At 36.7% G+C, this 26157-nt stretch overlaps 1 protein-coding gene across 15 annotated transcripts in view; it reads right to left on the minus strand.

Annotated features, from left to right (window-relative positions):
* The window catches only part of LOC139963562 (uncharacterized), a 60635-nt gene extending 50854 nt beyond the window's left edge, over positions 1-9781 (minus strand). For all 15 annotated transcript variants that reach the window (XM_071964522.1, XM_071964485.1, XM_071964443.1 and 12 more), the window contains exons 1-3: positions 9636-9781; positions 5105-5166; positions 3597-4049 (exon numbers count right to left, since the gene is read on the minus strand). In XM_071964522.1, coding sequence (XP_071820623.1) covers positions 3597-4049; positions 5105-5166; positions 9636-9765 — 645 coding nt within the window. In that variant the 5' untranslated portion in view covers positions 9766-9781. The remainder of the gene's footprint in view (positions 1-3596; positions 4050-5104; positions 5167-9635) is intronic.
* Positions 9782-26157: the final 16376 nt, after the last annotated feature.

Below are 26157 nucleotides of genomic sequence, written 5' to 3' on the forward strand. Positions count from 1 at the left end.
GATTCGGGGCCAAAATAACATTGAATCCATGACTTCCTACTTCCTAGCCCAGGAACTATTAATAACGCTTCAACAGACCAAATTAAATCATTAAATGAACAGAACATTGTCTGGTGAAATAGAAGCTTCTTTCATCAGAGAAACTATGCTGAGGTCAGGAATCTCAGAACACTGCAGAAACGCTATTTTCAAGTGCTCTTGTGTTAAATTCCTTTATCAAAAGGTTTTGCAAAAGGTTATGAAGCCCTGGTGTGTATTCAGTATAGCAATGACATGAAATCACCTGAAATAAAAAAAAAAACCTTCAAAATCTGCTTACAGTACAACAATAAACAATGTCAAACAATGATTTTTTCCCTTTACTGTGCTTTTCAAGATATTGATCCTGAATTTCACCTGACCAAGTACAACAAAATTAATTATCAAAGTTAGATACAGTAGTACCCTCTTATAATTAGCAAATTCTTTAATGGTTCAACAAAGACAATTTAGTCGCACAGCAAGCTTTTTCATCATATTTGTATCGAATTGACTGTACGTGATCACAATATACAAATTTTTTTTTTCCAAATTTGTGACTTTTTTGCATCCTCATTTGAAAGACGCCCATCGACTAGTCAGTGAGGCTAGACAATGATCTCACAGATTTATGATATTTGATCGTAGTAAAACAAACTAGTACAATCTGAGACAGTTGTAACTAAAGTACTATATATGCCATCTACTGTAGTACTGTACAGTACTACTCTCATCTCTATTCAACTTTCCATTCAGCTACTGAAATTCAATGAAACAGGGCAATTGTTCAACACGTTTCTGTTCAACAAAGAATTCTATGATGTTTCATTGTCTTATCAATTACCGTAATCAATATATCCATGAATATCATTAACAATATATACAAATGATCTGTTTTAGTTTCTACAAATTGTATGGACTTTCCTTTGAAGCTTGTCGGCTATATATAGATATTTTACTGCTTGAATCAAATTTTCCCAGTGCTCACAGAACAATATTATATATATCTGTGATGTACAGAATACTACCGAGTACAGAAGGCTTCAATGTGTGTTGTAACATTCATGTTTCTAGCCTGATGTTAATAACAAGATCTGCTTTTCTTTTCGTTATTGCTAGACAACTGTAGGATACTGTAATAGAAACTTACAACTGTATAAATACTCACATCTATTCCTGAAACTTTCTATAAACAAGAACTGATAATTAATCCTCTTGTTGACCAGATATTGACATGAAAAGAACTGTTTCATGCTGAAGTGAGCTAGACTAAATTATTTCTTCATATGTACATGTACATAGTTAATATTAGCTTCAAAACCCACACTGATCTCAAATGTGTCAGAAATATTTTCAGATGATACCAGGCAGTGAGGTGGTACAGTAATAGAATAAAATGAACCCAGATGACTTCTGTGGAAGACCATACAGTTACTGCTATACTTTTACTTATACTGCTTTACTTTTACTGCTATATTTATGCTAAATGGTGGCAATGTTTTAGCTATAATGAGAGCAGATGAATCCAGATCCATTCAGTATTTTGTGAGATTCTCCTCTGTTTGTTCTCACATTGATAACACCAAAATATCATGTAAAACTGTTCTATTAATTGTTAATTCTTCTTTACCTCCAGTAATTGTCTCAAATGTCCAAACAATATGGAATACATATATATTAGTTTGTTGCATTTTTTGTAAGCTTACCTCCACTGACAACGTACAGTATGAAGACTACTGCACATCACCAGCTACAATCTGGGTGCTCATATTTATTTTGTAAAATTAGTTTTTCTTCTGCTTCCTTGAAAGGGCAAATGCTTAAAGCGTCCAATGGACGACTGTTGGACTCATTTGTGTACAGTATTTGCGGTAATGTAGACCAGTTCCAAATAGATGATGGGAAGGGAAGAGGATAATCCTAGCCCGTCCCACCCCAACCCTTCCCCATTTACGACCACCTTCACATGTACAACCACCTTCCCATTTACGACCACCACCCTATGTTAGAACAGTTTCGATTTTACTTGACCATCGGTACACAAAGAATGCTTCTCTACTCTAAGTCTGCAGTTGATTTGAATATATATCTAGACACCTGCTTAAAAGCTGTTAAAACCACACTTGAAGCATATAAGACAGGGATTGGAGCCAAACATTAACAGTGAATATCTTTATAGGTATTGAAACAAGAGCGAGGCGTAGTAGCTCGATAGAATAACATAAAACACACTGCTATAGAACACCAAAGCAAACACTGTCAAACACATTTATGGTATCTGTAGGTGTATTTGATTTACGGTATATATGTACAATACGGTGTGTGATAGCACAGGTGGTCTGATATATTTCGCTTTTGAGTCAATAATGAACCCAGATTCCATACATTCTAGGTTTACATACAGCCGTTAGCCATCTTCCAATACTATAGACTGTGGAATAAACAGTGTGACCATAAATAACAAATTTTAACTGAATAGAACAAAACCACAAAGGGTTTTAACTGGATCTGAGTCAAAAGGCTAAGTGGTTCTATTCAGGATTATTAAATATTGTTGTTATTGACCATTGCTGACTTTCAAGGGATCAGCATTATGCTTTAATAGTAATGTGGATCACATAACAGTCCTGTATGAATCACCAATTAGATAATACATTTCTGATCATTGGTTTTCACGGATAAATCAATAGACCAATGTGCCTCCATCTGTACCACAAGCCAGGGCTTGACAACCCTATGTGCTGGATGCAGGCACTCCTTGCAGACTATTGAACCTCTACCAACTTTACGCTACATTGCTGCCTAAATATATATACATATAGTTGATATAAGCTAATTATAGATTATCATATCAGGAGTACATGTATACTGGTTTTGATCGAATCAGAACACAATGCAAACTTGGAATAGAAAACACCAGAGTATAAACCGTATTGATTCATCTTCAATTCTTGAGAAAAAAGATGAGACACCTTTAGAGATATTAATATAAACAAATCTGGGTAAACAAGCTGTAGTATCCTCATTTAAGTCTCCTCTATAATGCAAGGTTGGTACAGAATCCCATGAACTGTTCTCCTGCTACTGCACTACGATATTGTGATAAGTGGCCAGCATTGGTCCTGTATTTGACAAAGAACTCTACATCAAGTTCAAAGTTCATCCAAGTAGCACTTTTGAAGTCATTGTGCAAACTACCTATACTATGAACTCAAAACAAAATTTAGCTCCTGGTTAAGTAATTTACAAATTTAAAAGGCTTTTAAAACTTTGACCTTTGGTGACTTCAAGTGAACTTTGGCCTCCACTGGAAAAATAGAGGTTTTGAACTTACTAAAGTGGATCCAAGTACCAAAGTATGAAGTTCAGCCAGTGTATACTTTTTGAGTTATGTGCTTATATATATGCAAGTATCACACACACTAGAGAGCTTGATGTAGTAGATTGACAACCTGCCCCCCTCCCCCTGCCCCCCCCGCCCCCACCCCCCATTTACACTGAAGATATGTAACGAGAACCACTGTAATTTTTATGATATATTAAGATCTCTGAATCTGATAGAATGAAGTCAGACTTACCTGTTGATATTCTTCCTCTGGCACTATGAATTCTGGGGCAGTGTTTTGGTTTCTCGGGAGTCGCGGTTGCCTCGTTGGTAATTCCACCTTCTCCTCTTCTAATGACGATTTATTGTTAAACCTTTCATTTTGTTCCACGCTAGAATCATAACCTATTGTCTGTGGTTCAGTGCTTTCAAATTCCTTCTGAAATTGAACCAATTTATTGTTTCCATTGCTATCATTTTGATGGTTCAGTTGGTTTTCACCTTGTGGTACTTTCCTTGGTAATTCATTCTCGTCTCTGTGCAACCCAATGGACGATTCCGCTGCAACCTTGCGTTTTCGTCCCTGCAATGGTTCTTCTTCTAACATGAATTCTTCACTTTCATGTTGGTCAATCGTTGGAGGTTGAAATGTCAGTTTTTCAATATCCTTTTTATACTTCTTCTTTAGCACCAGAAATTTCTCTCCCTGTAAATTGTTATTAACATTTAGGTAGTTAATGGCATTTTTAAATGGTATTATGGTTAATCACAGTATCTGTTGCATCTGTAGTGCATTTAAGCAATGTATGTTTTCATCACTTCTGGGAAAACAACTGGGGACAATGTCACACATCACAGTTATGGAGCTCTTGTACTTTTTTTTTCCTTTTTTTTGCAAAGGGAACATGAAAATTAACCTTTAGAATACCTCTCTGCAATGTCACACATCACAGTTATGGAGCTCTTGTACTTTTTTTTCCTTTTTTTTGCAAAGGGAACATGAAAATTAACCTTTAGAATACCTCTCTGCAATGTGAAGTACAAAGGATGCCATTTTTTTTTTTTTAAAACAGTTGGACTTTATGTTCCATGGGGCATATTCTAGAATTTTGTCATCATTTCTCTCTAAGGGGGCCATACTCCCACGGGGGTTACCACTGCACATTCTTTTTGATAGATTCGATTGGTCACCTTTGGAATTTGCCTGAGTAAAGTAAGACAGTTTCTGTCTAAAGATTGATCATAGCTGCTAACAGGAGGTGCATGGAATTGGTAGTATAAATATTGCTGTAATTTGGCATAATGAATGAAAGAAATGTACGTTGAGCTGCGGACCGGAAATTTGTGGTAATTTGTCACAATTTAAGTAAAACAAATGTACAAGAAGCTCCTAACCTAATTATTGGTGTTATTTGACATAAGAATACTGATAGGCTTAATGCTACATCTCAACATATCATGGATGTCTGACGTTTAAGGAACTCATAGACCTCTTCAGTCTTCACCATATTTTAATATTTTTTATTATTTATTTCTGGTTCAATTTACTATCTACACAGTCAAGTTGTCCCAAAAATGGATGATATGAAAAGAAGATCTGATAACTAGTATAAGTATTTGGTGCTGAAGACAAACCATTTTCCTCATGGTAACAGCAACTCTTGTCTCACCTAGTGCAACCTCAAGTAATCTTACAGTTATTAAAGATCAGACCTAGATTTAAGTAAATACCACTAAGTAAATATAACTGAATACTGATACCTCAATAATGTTAACCTTGGCAACTTCATTGACAATCTGAGAAAACTTCTTTTTGTTGGCAGCTGAAAAGACACAGAAAAATAATTATAAGTGAAAATCATTTCAATTATTTCCAATGTCCCCAAGTTTTCTCCTAAAAAAATTCCAAGATGGAACCAGAAATAAGTGGCTGAAAAAGACAAAGTGATGTGAACACACAATTAGCAAGGTGTTCACAATATATTTGTCTTTTCTTTCTACTTTTTCGCCTTTTATTTGTATAAATATTCTTGAACAGTCTTCTTTCTTCAAGATTTAAATGCATTAAATATCTTCATGTATATATTATTATTTTTTTTACACAAAGTAATCAAATTAATACAAACATATATGATTCTGGCAACATTTCAGCAACTACAATATCAAAGGGTTTCTGGTTGAGGATGAAATCAGTGTGAAAATTGTTAACGATCTAAAATATACCAAAGAAAAACAAGGTAAAAGGTTTCAGATCCTAGTGGCACTATGAAATCACACACATTACAATCCCGAAACATGAATGTTGACATGAATCTGAAACGTAAATTTTAAGCTTGGATGCGCAACAGGTACCTGTACAAACAGCTGTAAAAAGAATTGTACAGACTAAACGAACAGTGAGGGAGAGCAAAGTATGTGAAAATACAATGAAAGCAAATGGATACTTATGCAGTGCTTTTTGAAAATGAATGGAAAACATTCCTGTGTCCGAAGATCCCAGGTGCAATCCCAAAATTTGTAAAAGAAACGGTCAAAAAATGTTAGGCAAACTGTGCTCACGAAAAGTGTACCTATCTTGATGTGCTATTTGTAAAATTTGGTGACCATTTGTTACTATTCCCACCCGAAAAAGTTTTGGTCAACTACGTCATTTACCTTTTAAGGTTTGCACTGTACTGTATAGCCTAGAAGAAATCTCTTCCACAAATGCATGCACACTTTCAATCTTGGGCCGATCATAAGTTTACCACCCCCATATCAAATTAATGGAACAGTTCCCAGAAACATTTATTAGAACTTTTCCAGACTTAATTACACAACGGACATCACCATTTAACAATAGAGGTTGACGAATAAGTTTCTACAGACTTTCCAAATAATCTATAAATAGCCTAGACCTTCAGAACAGGTTGAATAGGTTTAGCGCAAGTATGATATTGTGTTTGCCCATTAGTGCCATAACTTTCTTGTAGCAAACTTTTGGTTTGCAAGATGTACTGTAATTTATCTCCCATTGCTTAATTGTAGCAATACAAATATATTAACGAAACACATGTTTCAAGGAATACCCCAATCATGCGAACCACATTTCATAAGTAATTCATTCAATGGAGCATTGCACTGTCAGGCTTGAAAGGCTGTCGAGATGCACACTTGTTGCAAATTATGAGTTTAATAGATCACTAAAAAACATCATCAATTGGGTAGTGTTCAAACGATTAACCTAATCGGAATCGGAATCGGTACGAATATTGCATAATCGGAACATAATCGGAATCGGTAAAAATTACGTGGAATATATACCAGTTATGTCATACCGATTATTCAAAAACATATGGAAGGTGAAAATATCATTATTCAAAAACATATGGAAGTTGAAAATATCAATTGATGTATTAGGTTTGTTCTTTTACTACGAAATATTAAAATAAGATACCCTCTATACGCCTTTCACAGTGTATACTTTCATCAATTTACGCTGCCAGGGTCGCCGATTTTGCTTCCCTCGTGGTTAGTGACTTCAAATTTCTTGGCACAGTAAGCATAGCAGCAATACCAATTTCGCGAATTAACGAATGTTCTTGACAGGGTCAGAAATAAGCGGGGCGATGGGCGATTCGCCCTCGCAAGTGCTAAAAAGCCCTAAAGCACAATTACGAGTGCGAAAAAGAATTATAAGAAAATCGCCCTCGTTATATCAGGTGTCTGTGTAAAATTAATTGTGACATGCGTTTGCTTTAGCTAGGTATTGCAATTGCAGCGCGAATCGCGCAAACAGTTTTCATATCCCGCATCAAATTTGAAGCAGTGCGAGAGGGTTGCGCACAATCACCGGGAAGTTCCCGTAGCAAATTACGGCCTGCACGAAGCAATTTCAGTACCAGCAAAAATAACCTAAAATCCTCACAAATCTCCGACCACGTGGTAGCCTTACTTCACACTAAGAAAACTGCATGGAAATCTAACCTTGCCATCTGTTTATTTGTTCTAGTTGTGTCGCAAATAAAAATTAAAAATATCCACGGAAACTGCTATCTTCGACCACATGTTAGCCTAACAACCACACTAAGTCAGTGGGAAATGTAGCCTAACCATCGGTTTGCAAAAAAAAAAAAAAAATGCGTAGATTAGTTTACAACTTTCAATTTGCTGGAAATCGGCATTTGTTTGGAAGGTACTGTAAGTGATATGTCTTATAGAGGGAATGTTATATTTTATACTGGAGTAGTTTCTAGTTGTTATTATTTCTTTTTACATCAATCTGGTATTACATATTAGAGTAATTTTAAACAAGTTACGAAGGTACAATTTGCTTTTCACTTTGATTGGCCTAAGCTTACATTTTCTAATTGAACCTGAATGGAGTAAAATAGGTAACGAATAGGTATGTTTATCTTCAAGTTCGTAACATTTCTATTTGTTCATAAACGGTATAATACTGAAAATAAGTACAAAATAATGTCGGAATGATGGCAATATGTCATTAAAATTTACACTTTGGTAAAGAATGAAGATGGATGGTTTGTCTGAGATACTTTTTGAGATGGATATTTTGAGTAACTATTCTTAGCCCATTTCAAGCCATTAACAGGTGACATTCACATCGAGGTGGTTGAGCCATTTGCTTAGCACAGTGCTGACTAGGTAGGATGTCATATTTCCGTATTTTCGAAATAAAAAAATAAAAAATTTCTTTCAGAGAAACTCCAGAGGTAATTTGGTACATACAAAATGATACCTTAGAGCCTTGTATAACAACGAAGCAAAAGGAAACAGGGGAAAATCACAACAATAATTTTTTCTGTCAAACTTTATTGCCGATTTCGTATAAACGGGATATTTTCTCATTTTCAAATAATCGGAATCGGTACGATTATGAAAAAAATAATCGGTAATCGGTATTTTCTGTTATGCATAATCGGTTGAACACTACAATTGGGAGAATCTGTTTCTTTTGAAAAAGCGTTGAAGGCTCAAGCGATTATGTTGGAAACACCACACAAAAATGTAACACGGCTGGTCATATGACCTGCTACAACTGGGCTCTCATAGCTCATGATGAACTGCATGCAACATGCTAAAGCAACAGAAGACAAATTGTACATTTAAATCGTCAGTATCATCCAAAGCTTGACATTCAATCTTGACTTCACTGAAGGCAACATTGTTAAGTGCACAAATGTTCTTTAACAAGGCAATGGTAATGAAGATTTCTCTAATGTTGCCTTGTTGTTTTGCTCTATCCTTCAACAATGATTTGATCAGATTTTACCCATAATGAAATAGATTTCTACTTGTTAATTTCTACATTAAAGTCCCTCTATGCAAGAAAACATTTCCATAACTTGAAACATACAGTTAGGAATACTTTACATTATTTCAGTAAACAGACTTGCAAAACTTCATGAAAGTGTCTCAGATTACAAAAGTGATGTTATGTTTTCTTTGTTCACTGCATCAATTGCAGTTTTAGAGTGTATCTGTGCAGCTACATATGTATAGTCTTACCACAGTATGCAAAGTTAGAGAACATGCAATGTTAATCCTAGATGCATACAAAGTACTTATGACTGCTCATATGGGATTGAATAATACTGTACATTGTTGATGTAGCCTATAGCAAAACACATATTTGATGAAGCTCCATGTAATTCACATTGCTCTCTGTGTAGTAAGTGATCTAACTTTTTCATGTCTATGTTCAAACTAGCTTCATATTGTTGTACTTCAGAAATCCCAGCCTTTGCTTGGATTTATTTTTTCATGCTTAGTCATACAAAGTCAACACAAGTTGATTTGAACACCTATCCATGTGATGATCTTGTATGAACACTGGCTTATATCATGCCTGCTCTTCCCAATAAGCTTATTGTAGGAGTGTTAGCCATCTTGTTAAATGCTTAGCATTTAAAGTCTGCTTTGATGCTACTAACTACTGTAGCCTAAAGTTGGGCCAATTAATACTGATAGACACTTAGCCTAGTCTATAGCCTTGCTGCTGTATTACCTAAAATAGGCCTACCATTAAATTAGGCCTAGAATAATGGCACGCTGAGCGCCCAGTATACTTTCAGTAGATGGTGCAATGCATTTATAACTGGCGAAAAGGTACACTGCATTAGTAGACAAAAATCATACTGCATTATTGAACAAAACTCATTTCGCGGATATGGTACCAAACCACTACCAATCGAACTTCAGTGCAAGCATTATGCATAATCCATGAGTACTAGTACCAGTGCACTATTTTTTATTATGGCACAAGCTATGACAAAGAGATAAGAAATATCACCTTTATTTTTCGGATGTTTTAAGGCTGAACTGTAATGTGCTACGAGATCTAGATTTTTTACTTTGCCGCCGTGACCATCGATGTAAGCTTTCAAGCCTTCGGCGGAAAGCTCGTCTTCCGCGTTCGCCATCTTTGTTGATGTCGATATCTACAACGCATGCGCAGTTCCTTTTAGGTCAAAAAGTTTGAAGGGGGGCAGCTGTGTCACAGAATATTGGGGCCTATGAGAACATTTAATTTGCTTTCTCCGAGTACCAGTAAGAGTCTATCAAATCAAGTTGACATTCACTCAAATCAGATCTTAAGACAAAATATAGAGAAATTCAAACAAAACTTAAAATATTTAAAAGAACTTCTGTGTATATATAGTCTATTCACTTGTAATGGAAACTGGTTTTTGATATCATCAGAGGTCTGGTGAGTAAGTCGAGTAAGTTGAGTCTCGTCTATCCGACATGCTCAGTGATTAACCTCCTCCACGTATCGATTCTATTAATTTTTAGACTTTATAATACAAGGGATTAACAGCCACAGGTAAGCTTGCTCCGAAGAGCAGACATCATCTATTTAGCACGGATGGACCATCATGATGTAACTACTTTGTTATCATATTGTACGATTGTAAAGCTGTGGCGAAACAAATGAATGAATGAATGTATGAGTGAATGAATGAATGAATGAATTGATGGATGGATGGATGAATGAATGGATGGATGGATGAATGAATGAAAGAATGGAAGAATGAACGAAGGAATGAATGAATAAATGAATGTATGCATGAATGAATGAATGCATGAATGAATGCATGAATGAATGCATGAAAGAATGAATGAACGAAAGAATGGTTGGATGGATGAATGAATGGATCCGGGATGAAAGTCAATGTTAAATTTCAACCAACCTAATCCTTTAAAGCAGCGTTCGGTCAGCAATGTTACCAAAAACTACCAAATATTAGTCACAAGACTACTATAATTCGCACTACAAAAGCTTCGACGGTTTACCTTATTATTTGAATAATGTTGGATTCATCAAACATAGGTAATGCATTGATATAGGGATTTAGTATCAAATAGATTAAGACATTTATCAAAATCAACCATTAAAAGCTGTTTTCAAACAGTTAAGTGGAGACCTGTCATACAATCACTGACGATTTTTCATAGAATGGTATAAAAAAAAGGTGATTATCGTTGTGTGTCACCCACCCCCTCCCATGACAACAAATCAATGACAAACAAAGTACTTATATTTTCGATAACGAGGGGGGGGGGGGGTCTTCGCCCACAGCAATCCGTATGTACCCCGATTCCAGAAAGCATATACCTAAGGCTATATGTGGTCGCTAGGACGCCTCAAAGTGTCATTCATCACCAATTTTGTAACATAATATTCGGACCACGATCTGTTTCACAATCTTTGGAAAAACTCAGTATGTGGGCTTATGGGAGCGCCAGCGTCTAGAAATCAACATATGGAAATGTATTGACCCTCTGCTTGTAACTATAAGTGAGTATTTCATGGTGTGCATGGAATTTTAAAGTAATGGTGTAGTTTACTCTATATACAGATATACTTCACCAAATTTTTAATTTCTAACTAAATTACGGTAACATTATACTAAATGGTTTTCTTAACCTAACCTTAATATAAGAACACGAACCAAATAATTGCCAAGTATGATTTAGACAATTATTTTATGAAAAATATACGCAGAGATAAACTTTGAATTTTAGCGTACTAGGTACCACCAGTCATAAAAATGTGATTGTTACAACAGACTGCTTTCATTCTCTGAAAGATAGACTAGATTTGCTCACAAGCCGTTTTCGTGAGCTTTGAGTGATTTCGACAACGCTTTTCCGAAATGATACCTTCTCTTCCATTGTTTGTTATATGCATATGAAGTTTTTTTGCTTTTCCTGGAAATTCATTTTCTATAGGATATATCCTTACAATCAGGGGGGTAAGAGCCGGGGGGGGGGAACGGGGGCACGTGCTCCCACTTTCTTCCAAAATAGCAAATGTGCCCTACTGGAAAATAAAATGTGCCCCTTTGATGAAGAACTGTCTTTTGGATATCTTAAGCCTTTGTTAATTTTAATATTTTATTTTAATCATTTATTTTTAGTCTGTACATGATATTTTTTAAATGGCATCCCATATCTTTTTGTAGCACGGTTAAACAATCTCAATACAAAATCAATGCTTCAGCGCACCATAATAGTATTGATAGCATACTAACACATATATATTTAAGTGATATGGCCGGTGTGTATCGGTTTATAGAATAACGAGTGGTGGTTGTGGAATGAGAAAGTGCCCCTCTGATGTTGCCCCTCCCACTTTGTGGAAGCTTCCTACGCCCCTGCTTACAGTCCAGTCTAACTATGATAACTGGGTGTGACAAAAACACAAAACTGGCGCGTACGGTCAACTACGGTACAACCCTAAGGCGGAGGGGAGAACTTCGCTCATTGACCCTCTTGTATCGGTCACAGACCATTGACCCGCTAATCATTATATAAGATTGCACCTCATTTTACCGACGATGATGGTTCCATCTCTCAACCACGTCACGTTACAAATCCCTGAGAGGAAACCAAGCAGGCGTTCATCTTTGGACTCGACCTGACCTAAAGTGACCTTTCACCTGATTTTTGGGGTTCACGTTTATTCCAAACTCCTTATTTGAGTTTAACAACAAAAGCAAAGCTTGACAAGGATGGTTTAGACATGCCTCAAAGAAATTGCCCAAATGATGACTGTGTGGATGTATTGATGGGTGTATGAGGGTGGTATGTTGGTATAGGGTTCGTATCGGGTATGACTAGGACATATAGAACGCCAGGCGGACCGAAGGAAGGGAAATGTGTGCGGCAAACTATTCTCTTTTGGTGATATTAGGAACAATCAAACTTATATGATATAATTCGATCCAACCTTGCCATTAATAAATCGGGCAAAATTATTCTAAGGTGTTTAGGTTTCCTTTCATATTCATTTCTATAAATAGGTCATATTTGATAATAGACGAGTGTCGCCAGCCAGACTACATTCATTAACTACAAGTATTCAGTTGTTCATCCGGTGATATAGTTTGTCTATAGTTCATATCGTAATATACCATACCTTGTTTCTTCTTCATTTCATCAGTGTCTTTCACAACCTGCTTTTCTGTGGGTGATTGAAGTACCCCGCAGAGTGCAAACCTGGGTGATTGACTGCTCAATAGATGTTAACATAATAGGGGCTTTCACGGTTGGTCGTCTGAGCCAAATTAGTATATTCCGTTTGGTAAATACTTTGGATATCAACACCAATCGCTACAAATTGATTCCGATGAGGCATAAAGTTGTTTCTATTCAAACGCCCACGGATCCTCTACGCTTCAGTGATTACTTGGTGGAAATGAACTTCATCAAAAGATACGGCATAAGTCATATTCTACATACCAATTTACAATCACGAGAATAGTTAATTGCAGGATATCTTTTATAACTTTGCTACGTACAAAAATGCTTGTTATATTTGCTTTCTGTATATGAGGCAAAAGACCTTTTCAAAACCAGACAATATCACCAATCGTGGTCTTGAATCTGATTTTGAGGGAACCTGACGGTATAATGAGGTGGTAATTCACGACACAGTGAAGTGAGGGAACCTGGCGGCACAGTGTGGTAGTACTTCACGATACAGTGATGTGCAGGATCCTGATGATATAAGTAATGTGTTACTCTAGATACAATGAGGTGAGGGAACCTGATGGTATAAATGATGTGGTACTCTAGATACAATGAGGTGAGGGAACCTGATGGTATAAATGATGTGGTACTCTAGATACAATGAGGTGAGGGAACCTGATGATATAAGTAATGTGTTACTCTAGATACAATGAGGTGAGGGAACCTGATGGTATAAATGATGTGGTACTCTAGATACAATGAGGTGAGGGAACCTGATGATATAAATGATGTGTTACTCTAGATACAATGAGGTGAGGGAACCTGATGGTATAAATAATGTGGTACTCTAGATACAATGAGGTGAGGGAACCTGATGATATAAATGATGTGTTACTCTAGATACAATGAGGTGAGGGAACCTGATGGTATAAATAATGTGGTACTCTAGATACAATGAGGTGAGGGAACCTGATGATATAAGTAATGTGTTACTCTAGATACAATGAGGTGAGGGAACCTGATGATATATTGATGTGTTACTCTAGATACAATGAGGTGAGGGAACCTGATGATATAAGTAATGTGTTACTCTAGATACAATGAGGTGAGGGAACCTGATGATATAAATGATGTGTTACTCTAGATACAATGAGGTGAGGGAACCTGATGGTATAAATGATGTGGTACATCTCGATACCTTATACGGTATGAATATAGTGAGGTGGTCTTTCGCAATCCAACGGTATAGTATAACAGGAAAGTTCCAGGGATGTCGAATAGACTAAACATATTCTATATATACTGTATGGCAATATTTTTTTTGGGGGGGCGGGGCATGACCCTTTTAAAAATCTCATGTTTATCAGTTAAAGTGACTTGACCCAGTACAATTACCATCAAGTCAGTTCCTTATGTGTAGCACAACACTCCATGGGCAAACTTTAGACTTTACGACCTAAAATTACATGTTATAATGTGTCACAAACTTTGTCAATGACAAATGGTGTTGAATGTCATCCAGTGATATTCTGAAGTTAAAATAACATGTTTTGAATGAGTTATTAGAACTTATAAAACAATGGATTAACATCATCATTAAGGCCTACACTGCGAAACCGATGTTATCATCAGTTTAGCTTAAAAGCAGCATTCCAGAGACTTAACATCTTCACAGGTTAATATCTTTGAAAACCGGAATGGCAATAGAAACATTTGATTTGATTGTATTCAGCAAATTATCATTCTTCATCTACATACAAAAAAAATGCATAGAGAAACATTTAAAATACAAGATGGAAATATACTTAAATGCATCAAAAAGAAAATAACATGCCAAGGATAACCCTTTAAGCTAAAAGCTTATTTCCAAAGGGGTCCTTAAACATTACTGGCACTCATGTTCTAAATCAGTTTTCTTTAATTATAGCATATGCATTTGTTACATCGCACCTTGATTATTGTAATAGTTTACTATATGGAATTGTGCAACAGCAACTGGCACGTCTTCAATTGATCCAAAACTCGGCAGCACGCATGGTTACACGGAGTAGGAGGCACGAACACATCATACCCATATTGATTGACCTTCATTGGTTACCTGTCTCCGCAAGGATCGAATTCACGTCTCTAGTCATAACTTACAATATTATAAATGGCACTGCCCCTCACTATCTTGGCTCTCTGATCAGTCGCCATGCAGGCTCTTCCAGAGCCCCTGCAGGTTGCAAATCGCACACGACAGAGGTGCAGACATTCTATGGAGATACGACTAGAGCCGGGTATATTCGCCCAAAAAAGCTTTGGCGCACGATCCTTTGCCTATTTTGCACCTTTTCTAAGGAATGCACTCCCCAATGACATCAGGACAGCTCCATCATTAAATGTGTTTAAGGCACTCCTTAAAACTCACCTTTTTCGAAAGTATTATTCTGTTTAAACCTCCAGTCATATTGTTTGTGTTACCATCTTGCCATCTTTTGATTGTTTTATAGTGAAATTTAATTTCTATTTATGTTTTGATAGTCTTATTGTTGCTAATTCTTCGGCTGTAATAGTTTAGTATTTTAGTTTTATTGTATGCTGTCATATTTTATTGCTTTTGCCTTTAATTTCTGAATTTAATTGTTTTTAATAATTATTGTTAAGTTATTTATTTCTGTAATTCTTAGGATGCAATATTTTTAGACTGTATAATATTTTTAAGCTGTAATTTTTTTAAGTTGTATTATTTTATGAGTTTCTGTGAAAATGCTTTGAGATCATTCTTTTGATGTAAAGCGCTATATAAGAATAAATTATTATTATTATTATATCATATACGTCATCCATGCTTAACAATATGTTAAATGTGTGGATTACTTCTTTCAAACCGAATCTATGACGACATCAGATATCTCACCCATTTAGTGCACGTTAGGCCTTATTTTTATCACTTAGATTAATTATCTTCTCTTATACACCATAAGATATTTTCTGCTTTACTTCCTCACAAGAACCATAACAGAACAACGAAGGAGGAGAAAGTCCAGTATACTATATTTTATTCAAATAAGTGACGCATTGTAAATGTGATATTTTATACGCCATGAAATCCTACCTGTAGTCGTTTTGATATGGCAGTATATGTTTGCTTGACTAAGTTGTATACAACAACCACTTTGATTGCGTAAGCATCCTGTTCAGTTACCGTATAACATTTAGAGTGGTGCATGTACATGATCCGCTCGAAAGGTTCACCATTGTCGGGGGGAAAGAGCTAAAATGACCTAATGTAATGCTTGTTTTAGCATATTATCAGTTACTATCATTGTTGTGTCTGCCTTTATGTGAAGGAGCATAATTTAAAGTACAGATGGTGTGAAAATAAGAAGGATTGAAGGTGATATAAACCATTTTAGAAATTCTTTGGTAAATGTTGATATTACTCCGGGCGAGCATACAGAAGGGTTGGTGTTCAGTATACTAAACTTGCTCCTCTTCTAGCTCAAAATCTGAAAGGTCATGATATGGATATTTGCAAGTGCCATGACAGGCCAAGATCTCAACTATCATGTGGTGGGTAGGATATGCCAGTTGAAAACTTCTATCTATGCTTTGGCGGGCCTTGAAAGTGACGTGTTTAGTCTGGAAGTCAATGGAACGATTCATTTTGGTATGGACACCTGCATAAGGGGTACTTTCTCAACAACGAAAAATACTAAAATTGTTATAGAGACGTAAAAGACAATGATGGACGTTATTTACAATGTTATACAGAACCCCCAAAAACATAATGAATGTTGTGCGTGAAACGTTCCGTAAAGGAGATGTTTAAATTTGTATCTTGTCCGTTGAAAAATATAGAAAAGACATATGTTATTATTTCTTCTTCAGCATGTCGAAGCATGCACACGTTCTTGAACTCTCCTTCTACTGATGCACCCATCCAGTGTCGATCACCCTGCGTGCATCGACCCCCGTCATGATTCGAAAACTTGTAAGTTATAAAAAGAGGACGGGGGATTCGCTTGCAGAATACTGCGATAGTCTATATTACCCCCTTGGAACCTCTTTACAAGTTTTATACGATAAAATAACAAAACAAGCTCCCTAAAATTATATTTCAAAAGAGCGGATGGGACAACAAAGGGTGTTGTTTCTGTAGCCTATGCCCCAAGGATGACAACCGAACAGAATAAAACAAGAATGGCTTTTGCGCCATGCCGGGTCGTTCTTTTCTTACTGAAGTTCAACAAAAGCATTTTAACTTCTTTCTTCAAACAAGATCCCATTACAGCGTATAAACGTGAGAAATTGCACTTGAAAGAGCTATGCTCTGTTTAGCTCAAGTAGGTTACCGAAAGACGAAAGTTTACTTTGCCTTGTAGCGTTCAAAACAGATAATAGAATATTCGCTACGACTTGTACATACCCTGAAGAACAGGTATATATATATACTAGGTACGGAGTAATGCGGCGAACTGAGACAACAGGTATATATGGAAATCTTTAAATGCCATGTGATTTTATAGTTCTCTCTTCTTCTACTTTATCTCTCTTCCTCTGTCTCTTACAGAGTCATGGAGAAGCGATATATGGAATCTCAGAGACGGGGCTCATGTGAGGTGATTGAGACGGGGAGCTGCTCCCAGTGATTGAGATGGTGATTGCAGATGGGTATAAAGCATCTAGATACAATAATACAATTCCACTCCCTCACAAACTATAATAAGGTCGCCCAGCTACCCCCCCCCCCCACACACCCTTGCTCTACCACCTCTATTCGACATTCTCAAAAATGTATTGTAGTGTTCCTTCAGTGTCCGTCCATTTTGGGTAAAACAACAATTAATAAATAATAATTCGAATAAAATGTAATTAATAATAATAATTTCCCGATATCAATCCATTTCTTTGCTGAATATAGCCTATTTTAAAAGTTGGGATATCTCATAAAAATGCTGAAAGTTCATGAGGAAAATATTCAATCGAATTGCATGAAAATGTTATTTAAAGTTGATTATATTTAATGAAAGATGTACTTTATCTTCGAATTCACATTCTTTTCGATTAAACTTTAAATGTTGGATTCATCATTGAATTATATACTCTAATAGCACCTTCCACCTGATTATCTCATCTTCAACTCAAATTAATAATGGTATGTATAACTATAAACCCTGTGCATCTCACTCAAAATCTTGCATAGGCTATAGCTTATAATTTAGCCTAATCACGTGATTACTTTCACAACTTCAGTCCAAAATCTTATATACACAATTTTTATAAAACCATGGCTTCATCCGCACATTTGTTGGCAAATTAAGCCTTGAAACATTCACACATGTTATTGGATTTTCCCCTTAACTAACTAAGATATCCATGTGGAAGTTTGGGACCTTAATTATGGCTTAAATTTATACCATGAAAAAGTATTGTCGCACCAAAGTAGTGTATCAGTTGCTTTTGTTGTTGTTTTCTTGTCACAAACCTCATGAGTTTGTATATCAATTTCGTATTTGCTGTCAGGCTGAGGTAACTGATCATGTTCTAAAGAATAACCAGTGCCGAGAGTCAGATTTAGGGCGGGTCCATCAGGGCATCGGGGCCCCCAATATTTAAGGGCTCCCACAAATTTCGACATGAGAAGGTCGGCGTATTATGAACATGGATAGTATGATATGATATGCCGCAATTCAACGCTAAAATAAGCTACAAATTACTATAGCGTTGTTTCACTTTACTGAAGTGATTGTAGCCAACGTCTTCGTAAGATGATAAAATGAAACTCCGTTTCCCTTGGCCTATCAACGTCTCTCTTCTTGGACATCGAGTCTCTCCTGGCGTGAAGTAGTCCAAGCGGCAATTATCTTAAGCTTTATGCAAAGTGGTTTGACCTTTCACCTTGTTTATTGTATCTTTTCGCGTCCCAGTGTCCCTATGTCAGGTGGTATCAACCATCGGCGTTGACTAGTAAAACCATGCCAATAGTATATCTGTATAGTAAACAACTCCTTTCACATTTTACCACGAAGGCGATTAGTGACATCCGTAGGTTAGTGACCTCACATATGCAGGTAACTTTGGCAAGGCTTCCAGTGTCGACCTTTAAACAAGCGGGCAATGTCTGAATAGTTATTTTCTGGTTTTAAACTTCCAACAATCGGGTTTACTCTTGTATATACAAGCTTACATACCAGAATTTGGTGTGTATTTCTTTTAACTACTTAGAAATCCGTTGCTTTTACAAATTTAGTGGTAAAACGTGATCTTGTGTTTTAATTGTTGTATTTATACCGCCAAAATAGCCTGCCAACAACCATTATGCACAGAGAGTGCCTCAGGGCACGCTTCAACAGCTACCTGTGTAGGTATTGTCTTGTCAAAATCACTCAAAATTTATTTATTTAACGTAAATGTCAATGACATTATCCCATGTAGCTACAGACACTTACTACATGTTTAGCGACTGGTTACTTGCAACAGACGAAATATCAAAGGAATGTTGCAGACATTCATATCAAAATAACTAGTTCACGAGCGTTGGTTAATGTTAGGGTTGACTTCACTGTACCAGCATTCACCTCGAGTGGTTCACGGAAAGATTACATATTATATATTGAACTTGTAGACATATATGGTGAACTAAAGCGTTTTAATTTATTGGAATAATTATCACTATTCGAATAATGTTACTGTTGATAAAACGAGTTTGGAAGTACATTACAGATCAGTTCTGTATATTTTCGGTTTCTAATGTTATATTTATTCTCAAAATGTAATACAGATCATAACTTTGTCTACAAACGCAGTGAAATCAATAAAACATTTATCCCTAATTCCCTCTTCCTATATACCTGTCTATTCCGCATTTCATATCCACATCATATGGCAAACCCTCCCAACCCCGTTCCCACCCCTCACCTCCCCACCCCTCCTCATCCTCCCCTAACATAAAGTACACACATAGGGAAACTATTAAGCAAAAACTATAAACAAATATTCATTGATTTTTTGTTTGCCGTCCAAAATTAGACTATGCACTTGTATGTTAGCAAACGTGGTATAAATGAGCAGTCTTCGGTATACCACCATGATATTGTGGTTGTAGATCCGGGGTCTGTTTGAGCAGGGATCCAGATGACATACCCCCGGGGTAAGTTGTACATACATTATAATGTATCACCTTTGTACACGCCGAAGCACATGGGTCCTGTGCTCCCCCCTGTCGGACTAATGTACCCCCCCCCCCCAACTAACGGATCGTCTTGGAATAAAGCAAATCCCTGTTTGCTACAGCTCGTAAAGGATTTGATTAGGGGGTTGTAATTAGTTACAAACGGAATGCGTGTGTTCGGAGTTTTGCACTTGCGGTTCAATTTGTCGGCCCTTGAAATGCCCTGTCTAATATTAAATGAAGGGGGGTATCAGACGGTCAAGCAATAAACAGTTAGTGTGCTAACGTCATGTGTACGAAAGTTTACACGTTACATGACACGAGTCTATAGTGCCCTTCTTGAAATGTTGGTGCCTCTCCTTAAGTTGCTGATGCCCCTTCAACTCAGAATTCTTGGCTACGGGAATAGTTCTACAATTGTTACTCATCTGTTGCAAAGATTTTAGTGTCTGAATTTCACATTTCATAATACATATTAACTAATGTTTGGAAAATTGCTAAACAGGACGCAACTAAGGCCCTTATTATTCCCACCCGGCACCCCCCCCCCCCAATAAAATAATAAAGTGTCCATGTCCCTTGAACTTATCTCATTACAGATATTAATGCCTTCATTCAAGTATAGGTAAATATAATATTGTCTGTACCATATTTATATTTTACTCTACATGGTTTGTTTGAACTGCTTTTGAATTTTATCATTTGAATTATTTTTTTTTTGCATTTTCTATTCAATATGAAATTTGAGACCTAAAACTTTAGTGACATAAAAATTTATTCCATTTTAGTATTGGAAAATACCACTTTTAACACAAAAAGGTGTTATAACGAAATAAAAGATACCGTATATATGCTAATGATAAAACCTAGCGATACTGTTCGGACGGACCTAGACCTTACAAAGAAGCAGAAAACAACACGTATACAAGAAAAGAAAATTTACAAACAAACAAACAGATTGACAGAAGGACTTGGTCGGATTAGACGGTATTTAGCCTCCGGGCGGAGAAACATATAATTTATCCAACACTGTCGATCATCGGACCTCTGTCCACAAGGAATATCTCAAAGATTGTACCGATTTCGACAACACTTATTATATGCATTTTCATATAAAACAACGCTGTGCGCCTTTCAATAACACAAGTCATGATTAACATAAGTTCCTATATATGATCGACCTGCTGCTTACCAGTGTTATACAGCAGGTTCTGATCCAATATTTTAATATCAAAATCTGATTACCGCCAAATAGATTGTTCTCAACGTATGCCATATCGGGTTACTTCGCAGCGATGTATCCCATTTACATGGGGTGTATGGCTGCTACCGCTGCACAACAGCATCGGTAACTATGCATGGCAGCCTACACACAGTGGTGACACGTTGCCTATATCTCCTGTAATTCATATCTAATATTATCAGTATTGACATATGAAACATGTCCTTTGTGTCAACATTTTGCCACCCAGTAGGTTTTATCTACCTCACGAGGGAAAGTGGTAAGTCTACGTAACCCGACACCTTCCTTTGCTCCCAAACTCGTGAAATTCCCCATGTCTTGGAAACGTCAAAGAATTTTCGGTGTTTAGCAAATGTCAGGATTGGGCGCAACATGACGCAAGGCGTTTCCCTAAGGATACATCACTTCACTATTACTGTACCTCTCTCTCTACTAGCGGGTAGAGCAACCCGCCGCGGGCCATTACATTACTCTCGATGTCTTCATATAACCATCGCGGTATTCACTTCCCAATTAGCTCCCAAGTTTCGCTCTCTTCCCCCGGAACATAAGGCTATGAATTTTGAAGACTTCCTGTCTACCAGCCAACAAGTTGACTGACCGTGGTGCCATCCGGGGCCATTGACCCTACGTCCACCCCGGTCCTAGACCCATTTTCAGTTCACCCATTTGTCACGACTTGTCAACCCCCGAGGCAGCAAGCCAGCTGATACCCCAACCAAAAATCTGCTACGTTACCCAAGCAGTGTCCTGTTGGCTCGCGGCAACCACGCACTAGTAGGTATCGCTATTGTCCCCGCCTGCCATTGTCGAGCTCTTCAAGCCCCATTTTGCCACTGTAAAAAAGTTTCTTTTTTAAGTGGATTCTAAGTGATATATTTCACTGACAGATTTGTATGCAGCCGCGGGGCAATTTTTCTTTTTGAAACCAAAAATTTTACAAATACCATGTTTGTTTAGTTTTCGATGAGGTATCCTACCAAGGCCTACTTCAGACTCACAAAAGCGCGGTGTTTGTATTGCGACTGAAGTGACAAACTGAATATGAATAGGGGTATTACAAAAAAGCCACCAGCGGACTTAGCTTCTCATTATGATTTGATGGAACGCCGTTCGCTAAGTTTCTGATTACACCGTCGATAATCTGGTTGACTACGGCTAATATAAACATGAATTGATGATTACATGGCTGAAAGGACACCTCGAAACAAGACGATATGCCAAGATTGGATTCTGATTGTTTTCGGCCAAGTTCAAAATGCAGATTAGACAGACGTCATCAACTTTCGCGGCCTGCATGTCGAGTCGAATCAAGCGTTGCCGTATGCTCGCTGCATTTCCGATGCGAGTGTCTCTTGTTATCAGTATTTATCCAATCGTTGTACAATAGTCGCTTCTCGAGATGTTACGAAGTGATTATTTATTAATTATAGTCTGCAGGAAGAACAAACCCCCTCAAACTATGACGCACTCGATATGTATTGTTGCTCTGTCATGTCGCGGAGTGAATGCGTCTGGTTTAAAATCAATCTAGAGAAGAAAAGAGATTATAAAAAAGAAGTATTATACAATCCAATGGTTCACTTGCATAATGCATTAATAAAATAACTTCAGAACTATATGATTGTACGATATACGAATCGTTCTGTGTACAGTGCGGTGTAGTCATTATTAACGCATTGACGTATGTAGGTTGCTGGATCTGCTATATGACATAATATACCTGGCATAAAATGATCCTTATATATGGCTAACGTGTAGGTATCTGGATCACCTTACCGTACCTGCCATTAAATGATCCTTATATATGGTTAACATGTAGGTAACTGGATCACCTTACCTTAATATATGTCCTGAAATTAAATGATCCCTATAGATGGTATAAGCACATAACTTAGTGGATCGCCTATACCTGAACATATATAAGCATATAAGTTACTGGCGTAAAACGGTCCTTATACCAGTATGGTTAACGTACATGTTACTGGATCGACTAAACCGGAATTCATATGTGACATGAAATGATTTCCATGTATATGGTTAACATATTATTATTATTATTATTATTTTCAACATTTAGAACGCTAATCAAACCCCAAAGAGTGTACCATAGCGTGTACAACTTAGCCCTGGTCATTAGTAATGTGTCACACCTGCACACCAAAGTGTACACAATTCAATCATTTTCTCCTGGGGCACCACAGTGCACCACAACCACGTGTCCCCATAGGGTGCAGCCACAAACCGGCGCACGCAACTGTATTTACAAGTTACCTCACAAGTCCCTAACATTTATACACCTGGGTGAAGAGAGGCAATGGAGATAAAGTGCCTTGCCCAAGGACACAACGCAATGATCTGGCCAGGCTAGAACCTGTGATCCTTAGATATAGATCACAAGTCCACTGCATTAACCACTTGACCACAACGTCCCCACCATAACGTATACGTTATGGTGGGGTATACATACCTGTATACATACCTGGGGAATACATACCGGAATACATACCTGTTATTAAATGATCCTTATAACGTACCGGTTACTATACAATGATTATAGCTGACATCAAAATCCATAAAAATTAGTAATAGCGGTTATAATACTGATCCCAAACATTTTAACATATTAGTGCGACTCATGTGTAAAAAAGCAAGTCAGAAAATTTCAAAACTTGTGACTGTTTACTTCCTTGCTTGACATGGAACCTGGCTTGTCAAGCTATCAAACAGTGTTGCGAGAGTTTAGTATCAAAGAATATCGAACTGCATATATATACCACATTGTGGACCGAGGTGCCGTTGAAATGCTAAGAACTATCATCAAACGTTAAAATTGATCAGTTATAGCAGATATGCCTATGTGAATTTGCAATAAATTGATAAACTACTGAAAGTAAAGTAAACGTTTACCATTTTGCCGAAAAATGTGAAACTTATTATTTCGATATCTTGCTAGAAATGTATAAAGTAAAACCTCCATGAAGGTTCATGCTCCTTTACCTAAATCAGTCGGGATTTAAGAATTTAGACTGCATAGGTGTTAACTTATTTCTATGTGTGTGTATGCCCATCACTGGTGGATTATGGGATTCTGCGATGGGGTTCAGCTAACAGCAACAGGTTTCCCCCTGCAACCCTCGAAAAATAATAACACTGCTGTTTGTTACAGAATAAAAGACTTGCACATCACAAATTTAAGTATCTATAACATATAATTATAAGTTTTTCAATGTTATATATTGTTTAATTCTGTGAAAGTTAAACCGACAACATGATATAAATGACTGTGGGGTGGGGCGGGGGGTGGGGTGTATCTGCACAGTATCAGACAGCCTAGCTGTACCATGACAATAATGTCTAAAGGACTGAAGTAGACAAGATCATAATTGTCAAATGTATGTATATATATTTTACCACGAACGTCATACACAATAAGAAGAAATAAAACATTTTCTAATTTATAGTTTTCCATCCATGATGATATGACTTATAGACTGAATCAGTGTTTCACTATTTATCGTTTTGTCACGGATTGCTTATAATAGGACGATCCACTTGTTTGGAAATTCACAACTTTTTGTTTTGAATTTTCAGCTAGTATAGTGCCGCTTGAAAAAGATTTGTAACCCACAAATAAAGGTATTAAAAAAAGCAGTTTGTATGTTTTTAAAGATATTTTGGCAAATCTTAAATCAACTCGACGTATTCTTGAGGTGAATGATGGTTTCTTTGCAGAGAGTTGACTTGGACTGAAGTTATGCAAGGACAAGTTCGTGTGGAGAGGAGGAGGGTGGGGTGGGTGGGGGGGTCTTAATATCGATTGTAGCCCGTTTACAAGTGCATGCTTTCCCAATGACACTGGGTTTGGAGGAGGGAACGGTGTGCTCTGTAAAATGAATTACTTTTTAACTTCCATGATAAGATTTAATAACATTGAAACGTCACTTTAAATAGATGGAATGATATATAGACTAATGAATAAATTGGTAGGATCGTGTTTGTAAAAGAAGTTCATTGTAGAAGTACTCCTATTGACACTGAGCTATACAATTTATGTCTAACCCTCTATACGTATTAGACGTAAATTTCATGTAGATTTTATCCGTCACATCTTTTTTATAATATCAAAATGATACTATTCAGACGTAAATAATGCTAGCACATACCTGCTAGCAGAAACCGGCTGTCAGTTTGGAGTTTCTTATTTTCTTCACATAAAAAGTCAAAATTTCGATACAAAAGATCGACCTATTGACTTTTATATCGAAGTTTGGAGCATACTTATTACAAAACTTTGGCTATTTTAGTTCAAGCTCAGTTAACTTTCTCCTTCCAACTCGATTTTGTTTTCCCTAGAAACTATATGGATATATATATGTGTTTCTCTCTCTCGACATTTTGCTCGATATTGCGACTCTTTTTATCTCAAAACGTCCACTATATCCTCCAAATTGCGCCTTTGATTTCCCAAGTATCAAGTTAATGTTTCTTGAAAAAGTGCAGGTAGGTTCCCACACTGCCCCACCCCATTGCTACGACTAGCTTGTAACACCACCCACAGAAAAGGTGGACTTTTTTGATAATTACTCACTTTGCAGACTGACGCTGCATTTTACCATTCATGGGTTAAAGGTGATAACAGTGACTTGACATTGGTCGATCATATATCTAAGGATTTGCAATTTGAATGAATTTTGACAAAATTTCAAAAACATACAATTAGGCATATTGTAAAGGCTTAAATTTACTACAATCTAATGTTTCTTCACACATAGTACTATTGGATTGGACAATTCATTGACATATCTGGTCAAGCTAAATAATATCATAATAATAATATCATAATAATAATAATAATATTAATACTACTACTACTACTAATAATAATAATAATAATAATATTAATAATTATAATAATAATTATAATTATAATAATAA

The sequence above is a fragment of the Apostichopus japonicus genome, chromosome 3 (genome assembly GCF_037975245.1).
Source record: "Apostichopus japonicus isolate 1M-3 chromosome 3, ASM3797524v1, whole genome shotgun sequence".
Lineage (NCBI taxonomy): Eukaryota > Metazoa > Echinodermata > Holothuroidea > Aspidochirotida > Stichopodidae > Apostichopus > Apostichopus japonicus.